Below are 18,330 nucleotides of genomic sequence, written 5' to 3' on the forward strand. Positions count from 1 at the left end.
TTGTGTGTGTGCAAGTATGCTGAGTGTGTGAGTGGGCACATGCAGACAGTGGTGCACATGAGGCCAGAACACCCATGGAGACAAATCCTTGCCTCCTACCTTGTTTAATTCAGTCTTTATTGTTCCCCACTGGGTACCATCCACAGATGAGCGGGCCTGGGAGCTTCCAGGAATCCCACACGTAGGAGTAGTAGGAATAAAGACATAGGCTACAGCATCTGGGGTTTATACTTACACAGCAAGTGCCTTTCTCACTGAGCTGTCTTTTATTTATTTATTTATTTATTTATTTATTTATTTATTTATTTATTTAGAACTCACAAAGATCTGCCTGCCTCTGCCTCCCAGGTGCAGAAGTTAAAGGCATCTCCCACTGTGTGTAAGAGATAAGTGTGAGAGTCAAGGGGCAACTGTGCAACCCCAGTTCTCGGCAGTCCTCAGCTCCACCGCGCTGAGACAGTCTCTCTTGCTTCCTGCCACTGCAGTGGACTCCAGCATACTCTCCTGTCTCTGCCTCCCACGTCCCTAAAGTGTGCTGGGATTACAGAGGCCAGCATGCCTTACCTCTGTGTAGGCTCCTGAACTTGGACTCAGGTTATCCAGGTCTCACAGCAAACACTTCGAGCCATTCTCTTATCCCCTATAGTCATGTTTTCAACATGGTCTTGCTAGGTAGCCCAGGGTGGCCTCCAACTTTCAGTCCTCCTGCCTCAGTCTCCTGAATATTGGGATTACATGTCTGTGTCCTCAGTTCAGCTAAGACAAGTTTGCCAAATGGCTAAAGTTAAATAAATGAGTGAATAAAGTGCCCTTTCTTGTTTAATTCTTTTTTTTAAGTGTACTTATCTTTATGTGTATAGGGTGTTTCCTCTGAATATATGTCTGCATATCATGTGTGCATTAGCTGTGGAAGCCAAAAGAGGGTACTGCCTCCCTTGGAAATAGAGTTACAGATAATTATTAGCCACCATGTGGGTACTGGAAAATGAACCTAGGCCTCTGCAAGAGCAGCCAGTGCTTTTAACTGCTGAGCTGCCTCTTCAGCCCAGCAAGTTCATTTTTAAGAGAAGGAAAAAAAATAGTTGAGTGTGTCAGTATTGATTATGTCGGAGGCAGGGTTTAATGATTGACAGGTCATGTGACTGGGTATAGTATTGTACTGAAGAATGCTGATTAGGTTTATATTAACTATACTAGTCTTTATCACATACTTTGGAAGTGCTGCTCTGGTGCCAGAAACTCACTGGTAGCCATTGTGAACCAGAAATGGAAAATACAAAGCAGGAAATTTGGTTTGTGAAGTCTGTAGCTTTTGTTTAAGTCCAAAGGTGTGGCCTATCTCCACCAGAGGTCTCCCATATTTTACTGTTAATGTTCGAAGTATACTGAATTCCCACAAGCTAATTAAAGTCAGCCTGCTATGCCGGTAAGCAGTCAGTCTGAGAACTAATTTCTGCCAAACAGCCATAAATGTGTCCCCTGGTATGAAATTTAGACGCTCTTTCCCATCAGAAAATAGGCATGTGGTTTAGTCTAAACCTCTTAATTTGAGAAACAATGAAACCAACTCAAGCCCACCTAGACAGGCCAGATCTTGATGGAAGCTACAGAGCCTAAGAGGCTGCACTTTGGTCTGCTGGCCCAGACCCCTCACTGTAGTCCCTGCCAGACCTGCATGCTCCTGCTGAGTAAGTTCACCGTGCACCTCTGTGCCAGGCAGTGTTCATACTTCCCTGAGACCCCATTGCAACCTCATAGGCAGATCTATGACAAACCCTTTTCCTAGGTAATGCCTAGAAAAGGAAATGCGAGAAAGTTTCTTCAAGAACCTTCTACGCAGGACAGAAGGAAGGTGTGTCTCCATGTGTCCCTTTAGAAAGCTGAGGTTCAGACAGGTTGCCCAGAGCTGGGAAGCACCTTCCTCACCTAGAAAATGAAGAGTGGACAGACCCTGAGCACATCCTAGGGAAGGCTCAGAGCCAAGGTCTCGGGACTCCTGTCAAAACCCCTGTGGAAGGCTGTTGGGCCACCAAGCGTGACAGCACAGCTCAGGCACCCAGAGCTTTCCTTGGAAATCTGGTGTCTTCTCTTCACCACAGAGTTAGGTAACTCTGTTTACTCATGCAAAAGAGAGCTGTTTTCAAAGAGGAAATTATGCAATGTGCTATGCAAACGTGCCATGCTGAAAGCAGAGCAGAGATCTGTGTGGTCACAGTGCAGGAGAAGATGAGCTCTGTGCCCCTGGTGGCAGGCTGCATGCTACCCAGTAAGGTCTACTGTCTGTTTGTGAAATGTGTGCTGTTCCAGTGGGAAAAACAAGGAATGACAATTGATTCTTAGAGCACCCTGCTCTGTAGACCAGGGTACTTAGTAGGACAGGGCTGCTGCCCTCTGCCTGCATTTCTGTAAATGTGGGGACAAGAAGGGTAAAGTTCTTATTCTAGCCTATTGAAAAAAGTCTTTGGCAGTCTTCCTTGGGGAAAACAAACATAGATGGGTTTCTCAGGAACTTTGAGAAACCTATTTGCATGTTTGAGTAGACAAGGCATGCTGACTAAGAAAACAGAAAGCCCCACCTCTGGAGGAAGGTGGAGCTATGCCAGTCCCAAACCTGGACACTGGGACAAGCTGCTTGATATCCTGCCCCAGCCCTGGGCTCCAGTGTTTCTTCCTTCATTGCTCCTGGAATGTTACAGTTACCCATCCCACGGTAGCTGCCCAGGGAGCAAACAACAGATACCTATTCGTGTCTGCAGATTGTGTGCTAACTCAGTGTTCTTGATGGCCTTGACTTACCAAGTTCCTAGAGGGCTAAGAGGTAGTATTCCTACTATTCATGGCAGGGCATCAAACAGGTGATTGTGACATGGTCATTTTATAGTCATCAGTCAAAGTGACATGAAGGGCCCTTACTTGTAGAACATTTGCCTAGCATACATGCAGCCTAAAGTCCATTGCCAGCATTGGAGAAAAATGACAGAAGTGATTGAGGGCCAGGGGGATGGTTTATCGGTTCAAGTGCTTGCCATAAAGGCATTAGGAGCAGAGTTTGGATCCCCAGCTCCATATAAAAGGTGCAATCCCCGCTGCTGTCCAGCAGGCTGGCTCATTAAACAGAGACTGTGCCTTAATGTAAAAGATGGAGAGTAGTTAAGGAAGATGCTTGACATCAACTTCCTGTGCGTGCAGGTATGCCTTCATACATACATTCATACACTTAACATATTCATATACACACCTGCCACACACAAGGAAAAGTATTTTTAAGTAATAAGTTGCAAATGTAGCTCAGTTGATAGAGTGCTTGCCTAGAAGTCCCAGGTTCCATCCAAGCACTGCATAAACCAGGAATGGTGACACCCACTGTGATGGTTTGCATATGCTTAGCCCAGGGAGTGGCACTATTAGAAGGTGTGGCCTTGTTGAAGGAAGTGTGTCACTGTGGGGCTGGGCTTGGAGACACTCCTCCTAGCTGCCTGAGGATGCTTAGTCTGTTCCTGGGATGCGTTGGATGAAGATGTAGAAATCTCAGCTCCCCCTGCACCATGCCTGCCTGGATGCTGCCATGCTCTCACTTTGATGACACTGGGCTGAACCTCTGAACCTGTAAGCCATCCCCAATTAAATGTTGTCCTTATAAGACTTGCCTTGGTCATGGTGTCTTCACAGAAATAAAGCCCTAACTAAGACACCCACCTATAATCCTAGCACAAGGAAAGTGAGACAGGAAGATCATAAGTCAAGGGTACCACCAACTGCATACTGTGCTCAGGGCCACGTGGGCTCCTGACACCCTTTCTCTAAAAAACGGAAAAGGGTGAGGAGGACGAAGGCTGGTAACATGGCTCAGTCAATGCTGTGGTGCACATATGTCCCCCACTCACACACCATAATATTAATAAAATCTGCTTCTCAAAAAGAAATGAAAGGACTACGGTGATGGCTCTGTGGTTAAAAGTGAGTTCTGCTCTTCTAGAGAACCTGAGTTTAATTCCTAGCACCCATTTCTGGCAGCTCATAGCTACCTATGACTTCAGCTCCAGGAGACTGCAGCACTTCCGGCCTTTACAGGCAGCTGCACTCATGTATATACATATTCAATTAAATAAATCTTCAAAATAAAGATGAGAAACATAATTAACAATCATATGGTACAGGCACTGTGTGTTGATCTCCTTGGGTCAGACATACTGCTGTGGCTTGTTTGCAGGTTATGTAGGAAGTCAGCTTTAATCCAGAGGGCCATTTGGAAATCATTCAAGCATGCAACCAAGTTGAAAGAGGTCTACAGTGATCAACACCCATGTACCACCTACCTGCCACCACTGACATCCCAGGTGATCTCTGTAGTCACCAGTCTACTTCCTTACCCACCTTTGGTCCCTGCATCCTAATTTTATGTATTTGGAGGTACTGGGAATACAATTCACAAATGTTAGGCAAGCACTCTGCCCTAAGCTAAATCCCAAATCAACCCTTATTTTATAAAATTTATCTCAAAGCAAGGTTGAGACTATCATACCCTTCTCCTTAAATACTCTAACTTGCATATCATGAGGTGTAACCCTAAGTAACTGGATTACCCCAGTTTCATCTGAGGGTCAACACAGCTGGATGGTGGAGCCTTACACAAACCCTCGGGCTGTGGGCCCGGAGGGAGCACACAAGGCTTGTGCTTATACAGCGCTGTTCTTACAGGAGAGAAAGGAATGGACAAATGCCCAGTAGCAGATCGCTCACAACAGGACGTGGGCCAACAGCTCTGCTGTGAACATAAGTGAGTGAAAAGTGAGCCCAAGGCCAGGGGAAGGGTAGTGAGGCAGCTGAAGCAGTGCAGCAGCAGGCCAAGGGGTTGCTCTTGAAACCTTGAAGCCAAGCTCCAGACTCAGTTTCCCTTGGTTGACTGTTCTGCAGCAAACAGCCTGCTGTCCTTTACAGCCTAAGGGCACGAGCAGCGTACTTGCCGTCTTACTCTCGAAGAAGGTTCCCCTTTCCATCACGGAGGGAGTGACTTGCTGCGTGGCTGCCCCTTCTGCTGGGAAGGAATACTTTAGGGAGCTTCAAAGAAGACAGAGTAATTGATTGCTGCTTACAACAAATATCACTTAAGCTGTTGCTGGACTGATGGAGAAATGGTTACTTAATTTTCTTCAAAGGATTGATTGGACTGTCTGGGGAAGTTCTGGGCCTAATTGAATGCAACCATTCACACCTCGCTGCTACCTAACCATCAGGTATCAGGAGCTATGCCCTTCCCCACCCCACTGCCACTACCCCCAACTCACACAGACAGCCTGGTAGCAATCCTTGGGACTTGACAGGTCTAGTTCCTACGAGACTGTTTTCCTGTTGACCTGTAGACTTGCTGGGACCTGAGCAGCCTTGTCACCCCAGCCTTTCTGGGTTCCATTAGAACCAGCCAGGCTTCCTGTAAGGTGTTCACTGACTCCCACAGAAACACAGCGGGAGCAACTTTGGTCTGGACTTTTCATCGTGGAGTGGATTTTCTGTGCTACAAATTACCAACTCCCTCATACTGAGGCAGATCCCCAAAGTGTCAGACAAAAAAATCCAAGGTGCTACTATGGGCCCAAGGCATAAAAGGCCCCTCCCTGGAGGTTGGTTTCAGCCTATCTCACTAAGCTCTGAATCCTAGCATCTAGAAAGAGGAGTGAGAAAGGCACACAGTTCACCCTGCTTCCCAGAAGACCCTGAAGAGTGGAATACAGGCTTGGACTGGAGGAACTTCTCTCCCAGTGCAGAGGGAACCTAGCCCTGGACAGCCTCCTAGCACACGGTAGCTTGGATTCTCAGTCTTCAGGAGACTGTTAAGAGTTTATATCCATTACTGGTCACTTGTCACCTACTGCAGCCTGCCAGCACCCCCTGTGACACTAGTCCAGGTTGGGGGTCCCCCCCTTTTCTGAAGGAAACAAGGTCCAGCCTCTCTGGCCAACTCCAGGGGACTAGGATCCTAGGTTTCGATTGGCCTGCTTAGGCTAGTGTGAAGGTTGGGCTGCCCGTCACCTGGGTCTGGGTATCTTGACCATGTCTTCTGTGTGTCCTTGAAGAAACAAGTTATTTAACCCACAGTTTAGTTTTTGTTGGTTTTTGTTTTTATGCTGTTCAGGAATGTGTCCCAGCAGCAGCCTGAGGCCTGGCATATAAGAGCTTTTGTAATTAGTGGGAGTTCTTGAGACAGAGATCCCTTTTTAAACCATTTTGCATGTGAGCTTTAGAGAACACTTATAACTGGGAATGGAATGCTGTCCCCACACCAGTAAGCACCAGCGACCCTCCATGTCTTTACCTGCCTTGTGCAGCCCATAGGGCCCTGCAGGGAAATTGAGTCAGCTTCGATGAATGTGCAAAGGAGACCAGACATAGGCTTTAGAATCAGAGACCTTTTGGTGTGCTAGGATCTAGGAAGGCTAGCTGAGGCCCTGCGGTCTTGCAATTCCAGATGCCTACTCAGAAGAATCAGGGAACCCCTACCTCAGCCCCTTCTGGTCTCTCATTAATGGTGTATTCCTAAAACGCATCCAAGTTCCTTCCTACAACTTGGAGACGTACACTATATTGCTACTCTGAACCAGTTTTGGCCTGCAACTCAGGGTATCAGATTGCAGAATTCCAGAGTGTCCTGGAATCCCACTAGCCTAGAAATCCTGCTAAAAAGGACTTCCTTGATTCTAAATGTAGCCAGAGCCACTAATGCCAAGAATTAAATTATGTACTGGCATCCATATTTTATTAGGAAAGAATCATTTAAATACAGCTTAAGTCAATCAGCCCCATTTACCATTTACTACTCAGTAACAAGCTACAGCCTGTCAGAGGAGCTGTGGAAGAAAGCAGCAGCCCAGGGGCTGGAAAGAACAGTGGGTGGGAAAGTCCAGGTCTCCAGTGGGAGTACTGGGAGGCTTGAGTGTCCCTCCATCCCATCTCCAGTGGGATGCTTTTTCAGTCAGTCACTGCCTCTGTTCATGGTCTCCTGGAGGGGCACCAGAGAATGCAGCAGGCAAGGGCCTGCATCCTTGGAGCTAGTTCAACAAGGATGGAGGACATAGAGAATTTCAGAACAAAAGTCAAGATGTGACTGGGGATGGGCACAGAAAAGACCACGAGTCTCTATAAGCTGTGTGCCTATACAGTCTCTCTTCAGACACACCAGAAGAGGGCATCAGGTTTCATCACAGATGGTTGTAGTTGCTGGGAATTGAACCCAAGATCTCTGGAAGAGCAAGCAGTGAGTGCTCTTAACCGCTGAGCCATCTTTTCACCGGCTGAACTCTTAACTGAGGATGGCCTTGAACTTCTGGTCCTTCTGCCTAAGGGCTAAGATTCTAGGTGTACAGCACTGCGCCTCGTTTTATGGGGTTCTGGAGATTGAAACGAGGACCTCCCACATGCTAGGCAAGCAGTCTTTCAACCAACCCACATCTCCAGCCCCTTAAGTCTGCTTTTCTTTGTGGGAAACCTAAGACTCTCTGAGATAGTACTGAGGTTTAAGCCCAGTCTTTAGGGTGCTGAACCCTAATCTCTTTCTAGTAGGCCAGTGGCCCTGATTCTGTATTTCATATCATGGCTCATGTGGTTCCCCGCACCCCCACTTCCCGTAACTTCTATTGGGAAATGGCTGTGTTTTTCCTGTATCCTACTTAAAGCCATAAGACCTGGGCATCTGCTCGGTGAAAGAGTGTTTACCTACTATGTGTGTAGCCCTGGGTTTGTTCACTTCTTTTAGAATTTTAAGTAGGACTGGTTATAGCACAAAATTAAAATAACTCACTATTCCAGTTCCCTTGTTGAGTAATGAACCGTCTGTGTGACGTTTAGCACAGGTGCAGTTGTTAGTCTTGCCCGTGGCTGTTTAGTCTGCCGGGGTCCAATGAGAACTTCTCACCTCTACACGGCAGCATTGGCAGGTCAAGTGAGGGGCGGGGTTGGCGGATAGTGGGTCTGAACCTCGATGGAGAGCTTGCTAGAGCATTCTGACGGCCTGACATCAGAAGTCTAATAGCTTCAGTTTTTACTAGTACCTATGCTGGCCCTCAGGTTTGAGGAAGAAAAAAATGTAGGTTTTGATAGAAGAATCAAGTCACACTGTAAGAAGAGCAGGTCAGGTGACCATTCTTGGGGAATATAGCCCATGGGGAAATCTGTGTCAGGGCTCCTTCAGTCCGTGCTACATCACTAGGAAGAATGCATTGGACCGACACCAGTTTTTCACTTGGTTTGAGCTTTTTTTGCTTTTGTAGCACTGAGGATGGAAACTACGGCCCAGTGGATGCTAGGCAGAAGCTCCACAACTCAGCCACATCCCCATAGATTGGCAGAATTTGAGTTAAGACTTCTTTTTTTTTTTTTTTTTAAATTTTTGATAAAAAGAGCAAGCTTGGCAGAGCATGGCAGAGCATACCTATAGTCCCAGCACTTGAGATGCTGAGGCAGGAGCATTTAGAGTTCGAGGTCACTCAGAGCTATAAAAATGTTGTCTCAAAAATCAGAAACAGGCACCTGGGGAGATGGCTCAGTCAAGTGGAGTGCTCATCTGCATCTCTGAAGATCTGTGTGTGAATCCCCGGCATTCACTTAAAATTAGAGGCCACGGCAGGCCCACAGCCTCAGTGCTGGGGTCCCAGAGCAGGTACCCTGGAGGATGTGAGCAGCCCATCAGCCAGGAGTCTAGACCATCAGTGAGCCCGGGGGTTCAGGGAGACCTCGTCTCATAAAAAGGTGGAAAGCAACCGAGGAAGACATTTAGCATCAACCTGTGACCTACATATACACACATGTGAACACACACACACACACACACACACACACACAATACCCACAAGGGCTCCTCATGCAGTCTCCTTCCTTTCTTATTCCCTCATGTTTCTTCCTTTCTTTTCTTCTCCTTTCCTTCCTTTCTTCTTTCTACCTAGCCCAGGTTGACTCCAAACTCTTAATTCTCCTGCTTCACCCCACCCCCCCCCACCCCAGTGTGTGTGGACTACAGGACTAGCCACAAGCCAGTCACTTTTTAGTGTGTGATAGCAGCTGTTTCCCACTAGACAGTTAAAACACTGCGTGTAACCTAAATCACCCCACAGCTGGCTCTCCCCGTGCCAACATGACCTTGAGATTTTCACACTGTGTAAAAGGAGCTTCTTGTACTCTGGTTCTCACTTCTGAACATCTGGGTCCTCAGAAACCCAGAGGCGGCCCTCAGTACCCCTGGGCACAGCTCTTGGCCCACATGGGTGACTGTTTTTCTTGGGAACATAGCAATTTCTGGGTCATAGGATGTGAAACTTTCGGTTTTAATGAAGAATGCTAATTTGCCCTTCAAAGCAGTTCATTTGCTCTCCTCCCAGCAGCCTTTGAGAATGCCAGTGTCTGTGTGTCCTCAGCAACACCTGATACTATCAAACTCTCTTCCTACTGCCAGCCCAAGGGTAGAAGATGCTATCTTGTTTTGCGTTTGTTCTGGCTTCTTGTGAGGGCGGGCACCCTTTTCGTGTTCGCTAGCTGTCCCCATCTCCTCATCTGTGTCCTTCGCTGCCATTACATGGTTTGTCTTTTCCACTTAGATCACTTGGGCAATCATGTGTATTGTTTTCTGCAGTGGCTTCGTGGTTGGTTTGTTTTTGAGTGGTGTGGTCCCAGCACTTTTTCACACACAAAGTCGCCCATCGTAACTTGACCTTGCAGTCTTGTGTCAGCTTCCCGTGGGGCTGGGGCCACAGGTTCGAGCATGCCGTCATGCCTAGCTCCTTCAGTATTTTGTACTTATATTGTTTACGGTTATTGACGTGTATGTGTGTGTGTGTGGTCATGCATACGTCACCGTACGTGAGAGGAAGTCAAAGGACAATGTATAGAATGGTTCTCTTCTTCCACTATGTCAGTGCTAGGGGTTGAATTCAGGTCATCAGCACCCTTACCCCTGAGCCACCTCTCCAACCCAGTGTTTCTCAAGCAAGGTCTAGGTCCAGCCCTTCTGCACTACAGTCAGAGAGGGTCCAGGAAAGTAAGATAGCTGGGCGCTGAGATCTGGAGTGACGGACAGACCCTAGAGCAAGGAGGGCTGCCTACCTCTGAATCCTTCTACATGCCCCGTCCCTCACAGCACCTCAACACACTGGTGCCCTGCCTTCTGACTCCCAAGAGTCCAAACCCACTCCCTAAAAGATTCAGACTCTGGGCAAACTATGGTTCCGCTCATCAGCTCTCCAGGCTTCTCCCAAATCTGAGACCTCCACATGGGAATCTTCGGGCAGTCTAGCTGGGGCAAGGCTTCCTAAAGTGACACCTGAGAGGTCCTTCCTTCCTTCCTTCCTTCCTTCCTTCCTTCCTTCCTTCCTTCCTCCCTCCCTCCCTCCCTCCCTCCCTCCCTCCCTCCCTCCCTCCCTCCCTTCCTCCCTCCCTCCCTTCCTTCCTTCCTTCCTCCCTTCCTTCCTTCCTTCCTCCCTCCCTTCCTTCCTTCCTCACCTGTCCCATAGCTCCCTCACCTGCACACTGCATTCTGTTTCTTAGGGTGTCTTTATGGGACTCTGATGTCTCAGTGACATCTCTGAGAGCTGTTCCGCTTTAGGGTTTGTCCTTCCTTTTTTCTTGTTCTTTGTGGTGATGGTGGTAGTTCTCTTTCCCTGAAGCCCCTAAGATAGCTCAGCTCTGTGAGGCAGTCAGACCCCACCATCTCCCAAAAGCCCCAAGTCACCATCTTTTGAGATAGCTTTGACCTTCAGAACAGTTCTTCCACAAGTGCAGGGGTGGGAAGAGATGGTCCTGAAGGTGGAAGAGGGAGGGAGGAGAGGGGGGAGGGAGGAGAGGGGGGAGGGAGAGAATGCAAAGGCAGTGTTTGGGGGTCTGTAGTGTTGTTGTTGTTGCTTGTTTCTTTGTTTTGGGATTTAAGTGTTGTGGTTTGGTTGGGGGATTGTTTTGTGTTGCTCTGTTTTGTTTTGCTTTTTGAGACAGGCTTTCTCTGTGTATCCTAGGCTGTCCTGGAACTCACTTTGTAAACTAGACTGCCCCGACCCCATCTCCCAAGTGCCAGAATTAAAGGCGTGCAACACAATGGCTGGCTTTGTTCACATTTTTTAAAGTAGAAGATTCTCACTGAGAAAATATTTTAAATCTTGATTAAAAGAAATAAACTCCACCTCTTCATAACTAAAAAGACGAGAAAGCCATGCAATCTGGAATTAAAAATCCAAGGTCTGGGGACTGGGAGGGTGGTAAACATTAAACTGCCCCTGCAAACACTAAAACGGGTGTCCATCCCCTGGGTGTGGGTGCTGTGTGCTTATGCCCTGAGGAGGCAGGGGCAGATGGGTCCCTGGAACTTGTTGGCCAGCCAGCCAGACAACTGCATGTATGAGCCTCAGATACCAGTGAGAGACTCTGACTACAGAAACAAGGTGGGTATCTCATGAAGAAGAATACCCAAGCTACCCACATGTGCGTGCGTACACACACCACCACCACCACCAAAATAAAAATAAACATAAATAAATAAAATCATGATCAAATATAAGCCAGACCTGTAGGCTCAGGCCTTGACTATAGCACTTGAGAGGCAGGAAGACAGGCTAGGGTACGCAATGAGTTTGAGAATGGCCCAGGAGGCTGGGATGAAAATGAGATTCTTGCCATAAGTTAACAAGTCCGGGCAGTCACATCCACTGGGGCTGACATTTGCTTCAGGGGCTGTGACTGTCCTGGCTGTCGTATTCCAAAGAGGAGTTGGAAGCATAAAGTCTGTTTAAAAACAAACAAAAAAAAAATAGGAAGAACATTCTGGAAATATTCACATAGAAGCTATGTTTTCAGGCAACTTACACCTCAAAGAGCAGAAAATTATCCTATGGTGGCCTAAAGATAGAGAAGGGGAGATTCCTCTTGTCTTCAGGCCAGTTGGAAGGTGGAAAAAGTGTGTGTGTTGTGGGGAGGGGATAGAGTGCCCTTTAGACAATACCCAAGTCCAAGTTTGTTGCCACTTGTGTTTGGAACTACAATGTATTCCCTTTGTTACCTTTCCCTGGGTGAGTATATTCTATAGGTGAGACCTCTAATTCTCTATAGAGATAGTTTTCTCACATCTCATAATCATGAAACTAAACATTCTACCCTCTTTTTTATTTAAAATTGTAGTGTCTCTCACTGTCTTAGCTTGTAAATGCTTTTGTCACTCACCTGAGGGACAGTAATCAAACACAAACCTGGATAGACCCTCTCACACACTAGACAAACTCTGCTGAGGAACTACAGCCTTACCTAGTCTCACATGAGCATAGTTTATATGCATGTGTCCTAACAGGAGCCAAACCTCCCACCTTATGCCTGCCAGGCAAGCACTCCACCACTGAGCTATATCTCCAGACTGAGTTTTACCTTAGATTTGTGTTGCTGCTGCTGCTGTTGCCTTTCAAAAGCACATCTTAAATATTTTCTTATTTAAAAGTAATTTCAAGCAATACTGTGGTACATGTATTATATAAGTTTTGCATTGATTTAGTCCTCCCTTCCAAGCCCTCTCCCTCCATTCCTATTCCCTTCTCATAGACAGCCACTGTTCAGAGCTTGGTTTAGTTTAGTGTTGTTATATGGGTTTATAATTTTACATCTGATGAAAAAAGTCAGGGTCAATTCATTTCCCCATTTTGGGACATTTGTGGGTTTTCTTGGTTTGGCTATCTATTGAAAACATAAATGAAAGAAGGTTTCACTAGGCATAACTAAGATTAGATGACAGGTGTGACCAGTGGTTTGTGTTATGAGTGACTTCAGAATTGTTGGGACAGGTGCTAAATAAAACAGGTTTGAGTATAAATGGCAAGCAGGACAAGGGACCTGGAATGTGCTCAGGAGCCCTGTGTACAGTTTGATACTGAGTATCTTTCTAGCAGCTGTTTTCTGTACCAAAGATCCTAAGAAAAGGGATCTTCTCATTCCACAGGTACAGAGCCAGGGCTCAAGTGCCCGGCAGAAGATCACACTCCGCCTAGTTCAGTGCTGGGCTCTAAGTTGCCAGACACTGAATTGAGGGCTTGTGGTGCTGTTGTAGGAAATGGGGGTGGAAAAAATCTTGTTTTCCTGTCTTCATATGTGCAAAAACTATCATCTTATCTGTAAATTACCGTTGGTCCAAAATAAACACGGAAATGTTCCTGGGATTGGCTGCTGGGTGGTGGTAGTGGTTCTGGTGCCAGAGATAGAACCCCAGCCCCCAGCCTCGTGCATTCCAGCTGCTTCTACCCCTAAGCTGTACCCCAACTCAGTTGTTAGCTATTTCCATGCTATAGCGTACATACGATACCTAATGGTTTGTGTGCTTTGTATCAGTCTCAAAAGCCATCAGATTGCTTTGAGGACACACTGAGTGTGACACTTAAGGAGGTGACTGAACAGGTATCCGAATCCCGTTCTATATGTGAAGAAAGCTGGACAGCCGAGCCAGGCCTTACTCTGCTCTTCACTGTCTCCTAGATAACAGTGACTTGATTGCATGTACAGTCATCACCAAGGATGGTGGTATGGTCCAGCGGTTCCTGGCTGTGGACATTTACCAAATGAGCCTGGTGGAGCCTGATGTGTCCAGACTTGGCTGGGGAGTTGTCAAGTTTGCTGGCCTTCTGCAGGTGAGAGTCTAAGAACCCCAGTCTGTCCTCTCACTCTGCACACATGCATGCCAGAATGTCAGCTTCATACTCACTTGTAATAGCACAAGAAGTATGTGCACAAAGCCAGAGCACTGCACAGAGAACAGCCAAGTTCCTTTTACCAACACCATAATCTTAACACCTCTCCTCCCCTACAGGAGAAAATCCGTTGCCAGGCTAGTCCTACCAGATCTGCTTCACTGCCAAGTGCAAGCACTACGCATGCAGTTTTGTTTTGTAATTGTGTATCCATGGAAATGTCAATCAAGCTCAGCGGGGAAGGACCACATGGTTGTACATGCCTATGACCTCAGCACTCAGGCAGGAGAATCAGGATGGCATCCACACACTCAAAGACAGACCAGTCTATTTAATAGGTTCCAGACCAGTCATGTAGGTTCATGTAGCAAGACCTGGTCTCAAAATCACAGTGGGATGGGAATGAGGACAGCGTGCTGGGGTTGTAGCTTAGTTGCTATGGAGTGCCTACCCAGCATGCATGAGGCCCTTGATTCCATTCCCAGCAGCACACACAACTGGGTATAATCATACATGCCTATAACCCTGGAAGTTAGGAGGTGGAGGCAAGATGATCAGAAATTTAAGGGCAGCCTTGGGTAGTCGGAGGCTAGCCTGAGCTACATAAGACCCTATTTAAAAACAAAACAGATCAGGTATAGTGGTATACACCTTTAATTCTAGTACGTGGGAGGCAGAAATGAACAGATCCCTTTGAGTCTAAGGCAAATATGGTCTACAAACCAAGTCCCATGCCAGCCAAGTGTTACATGGTGACACTGTCTCAAAAACAAACAAAACCTCCCCAAGAAATATGTCTGCTGCAAACTGTGAACAGACTTTCTTTTTACTCTCCAGTATTTACATAAACAGCTATTTACATGGCATATCTTACATACAATCTGGAGTAGATTTGGAGTCTACAGGAAGATATAGTAGGTCATATGCAGATACTGCACCATTTAAAGTAAGACTTGAGCAGCTACAGATTTTGGTTCCCAGTTTGGTAGGGAGTGCCCAAGGGATAACTGTACATGTGTTTGAGGGTATGTATAGATTCTTATATTGTCACATGGCCATATTGTAGACTTGGCTTTTCTCCTAACCTCTCTTGGAGTGTGTCTAACCATTTTAGCACATGCATGCCTGCTGGGGTTCTTTTAACTGCAGTGTGGTTATAGCAGGGCACGCTCAGCTCAGCCAAAGCCCTCTTGACAATCCCAACTTTTCACCTGCTGCTGCTAGCCTGACGTTCTACTTCCTCATGCCCCCAGGCAGGATTTCTCTAGGCAGACACTAAAGAGGTTGGAATCGGCTATTTTAATAATTCACAGCTTCTGCCAACTTCCTCTAGCAGCGTTGTTACCACAGGAGTTCATGAGCACCCCCTCCTTGACCCTCTGAGGCACAGCCCGGCTCTACAGTACCACGTATAAGCTTGGGCTCTGTCTTACAGGTTTGTGAGTGGGATGGTGACTAGTGTCCAGCTGCAGATGGAATGACACAAACCCCAGAGTGCAGAGCAGAGTTCACTTCCTGTCTCTACTGTGCCCTGTCCCTAAATTCCCATGAGCCTGTCCCAGCCGGAGGCTCCCCTCCAGCCGGGGGCTCCTCTCCCCTACTGCAAGGAAGTCCATTTCCTTGCTGCACATTGTGGTTCCCAGGAGACCTTGCTCAGGCTGATTTGACCCCTCCTCAGCACAGCAGTAGCTAAATTGTTGCCTGCTCTCCATGGGGAGCACCTGTATGTGATGGCACTGCTCCTGTCTCCTCTCCTACCCCAGATTACCCTCTTTCCAGACCCTCTTGTCTCTCAGCGGAGCTGTAGAAGGACCCCCCCACCCCCACCCCTGAAAGGGACTTCAGTGTAAAACACTGCTCAGTAGATGACCTGTGTATCTTAGTATCAAGGGACACCCATTTCTTTAATACAGAGAGTCCGGAAAGTGTCTTTTCTCTCTCAGAAAGTTAATGTGTGTCCTGTTGGACAATGAGAGCCCACACCCCTGCCCCACCTCCTCTTTTGGTTCTCTTCCAGTAGCTGCTGTTTGTCAGGCTGTTCCTGTGCACTAGCTCCCTGCTTTAAATTTATAATAGCTCATCTTATCTGATGCTGCCTTGTGAGGCAGCCATTCTTTCCAAAGGGAGAGCCAAGTGTGGACCTCCGAGCACAGCAGCCCCCTTCCTTCTGAGCCTTTTTCAGTGGCTGATCTTCTGTCTGGTACGCTTTTATCTCATGTGCCCTTGAACCTTTGTGGACGCAGACTTGACACCGAACCCATCCTGAGGCTTTCTGGGAACCAGTTCTTGCACACTCACCCTTGTCAGTGTCTTTATCCCTTTCACGTGCAGCCTGCCTGAAGTCTCTGCCAAACAGTCCTAGTGGCCCTTTCTCAGGGACTGTCCTCAAAGATGTACCATCGAACACCAACAATGCCCCATTCTGAAGAGAAACAAGGTGGTGTTTAACATGACAGCAGGCTATAACAAGGCTTTGGACTTGTGGCCTCTGATTTTCCAGAAGGAAGAATTATTGGAATTTGCCTGTTGTGAGTGGTGGCCCTTGAAGAGGCTGATGTGCATCTTCTGGTCGGGCATCTCAAGTCCTCAGGGAAAGGAGTCTTAGCCACACATCCAGCAGCACTGACTCCTCACCGGTCAGGCCTGCACTGGGCTGAATCACCCTTAAATCTTTAAGAGTTAGCCTCCTTCAGAACAAAGGCGAACTCAAGGTGCTGTTGTCTTTCTGCGTGGGCCTCTGATGCCCCCTCACCCGATCAGCCCCTGGGCCTGATGAACATTTTGCCTGTGCCTTCTCACTATGCAGGACATGCAGGTGACAGGAGTGGAGGATGACAGCCGTGCCCTGAACATCACCATCCACAAGCCTGCCTCCAGCCCACACTCGAAGCCCTTCCCTATCCTGCAGGCCACCTTCGTGTTCTCTGACCATATCCGCTGCATCATTGCCAAGCAGCGCCTGGCCAAGGGCCGCATCCAGGCCAGGCGCATGAAGATGCAGAGGATAGCTGGTGAGTGACCTCGAGAACAGGGACCCACCACCACAGTGCTCTCGCCGGTTCACACTGGCCCAGAAAAGTCCCAAGGCTCCTGTGGATGGGGACATGAGTGGGTCAGGTTTCACCTCCTTTTAAAGAGTGGGACTGTCTCTATTGCCCAGGAGTTTGGAATGGAGAAAATTTCCAGAGAAAGGGGCCCTCAGTAATAGACAGGGGGCTAGACACAGGCAGACAGGCAGTAGGAGACAGGTAGAATCCCCTCTTCATGATGTAGCCCAAGGGTACAGTCACAGAGTATTCTCACTGCCCTCTGCCATCTTAGGTATGCAGACAGCTCTTAGATCAGTTACCTGAACTTCCCATTGTCCGGGGAAATTTCAGTCACACAGAGAACAAGTTTGCAGAGCTTCCTACTCGTTTTTTTGGTTTTTGTTTTGTTTTGTTTTAGCTCTAGAGATGAAGCCCAGGGTATCATACATGCTAGCCAGAGCTACCTCTGAGCTGTGCCAGCCTAGCAGAATTTTTCTCATTCTTCTCTATTCCCTTATCATCTCTTGGTGAGCAGCCAATACCCAACACTAAATTCAGGGGTCATTCACACCTCACAGATTCATACCTCACAGGGATGATGGGGTTTACATCACCAGGCTTTCAGCCCTGAAATAAGGTTGTTTCTTCAAGTCATGAAATGGAAGTCAAGGATTGTCCTGGGGCAGGGTGAGGCAGGGGACTCCTAACCTCTCTTTCAGGCTCCCAAGACAGACTCTGGCTCAGTTGGTAGAATGGTTGTCTGACACAGAGCCCTAGGTTTCATCTTCAGCACTGTAATGTATCAAATCTATTGTCATGACACATGCCTATAATAACAGCACTTGGGAGGCAGAAGCAAAAGACTTACAAGTTTAAGGGCATCGGCAACTATATAATAAGTTCAATACTGGCCTGGGCTATGTGCAACCCTGTCTCACAGAAGATACGAATGAATGAATGAATGAATGAATGAATGAATGAATGAATGACGAACAAAGAAATAAATAAAATCACTAGTGCCGTCAGCCCAGGCCCAAACAGTCCCTGTATTGTGACTGCCAAGGGAATCCCCAGCCCTCCATGAAGAGAAGCATTCTCTTAAGGAACAAAGGAAGACGCAGCTTTGTTTCTGGCCCCGCAGTTACATGCTGTGTGTGCCTCTGTGATGTGCACCAGAGTTGTTCGCCCTTCTTGTTCTCATTTAGCTGAAGCCTGGCCTGTGGAATCATCACAGGAGTATTTGTCATGTGCAAAGTGACTTAAGTTATTCAGCCCTTCCTGTCAAGATTTAGTTTCAGACTTTTTCCCTGTAATGTGAAGCAGTTTCTCACTGCTGGCATGAAGGCCAGATATTTCATTTGAAAATTGGGGATTGAGCTGTAAAGTGGTTGCTAGCATGAACGCCTTAGATAATTCTTAAATTGATTTTGAAAAGCCACTTTGAACTAATATATCGCAAGAGTTGTTTAAGGGGAGATGAAAGCTATGGCACTCATAAATATAAACATATGCTTCCTTGTACACATATTCTCATAAGCATCTATAGCAAGATTCCCAGATATTGAAAACTCAGAACTAGGGCTGGGGCAAGGGCTCAGTCAGTAAAATGC

General features: G+C 47.3%; 1 protein-coding gene across 4 annotated transcripts in view; it reads left to right on the forward strand.

Annotated features, from left to right (window-relative positions):
* Positions 1–18,330, forward strand: part of CLEC16A (C-type lectin domain containing 16A) — a 184,615-nt gene that overhangs the window by 123,277 nt on the left and 43,008 nt on the right. For all 4 annotated transcript variants that reach the window (XM_080942201.1, XM_080942202.1, XM_080942204.1 and 1 more), the window contains 2 exons: positions 13,480–13,631; positions 16,498–16,702. In XM_080942201.1, coding sequence (XP_080798327.1) covers positions 13,480–13,631; positions 16,498–16,702 — 357 coding nt within the window. The remainder of the gene's footprint in view (positions 1–13,479; positions 13,632–16,497; positions 16,703–18,330) is intronic.

Source organism: Micromys minutus, assembly GCF_963924665.1.
Source record: "Micromys minutus genome assembly, chromosome: 31".
NCBI lineage: Eukaryota > Metazoa > Chordata > Mammalia > Rodentia > Muridae > Micromys > Micromys minutus.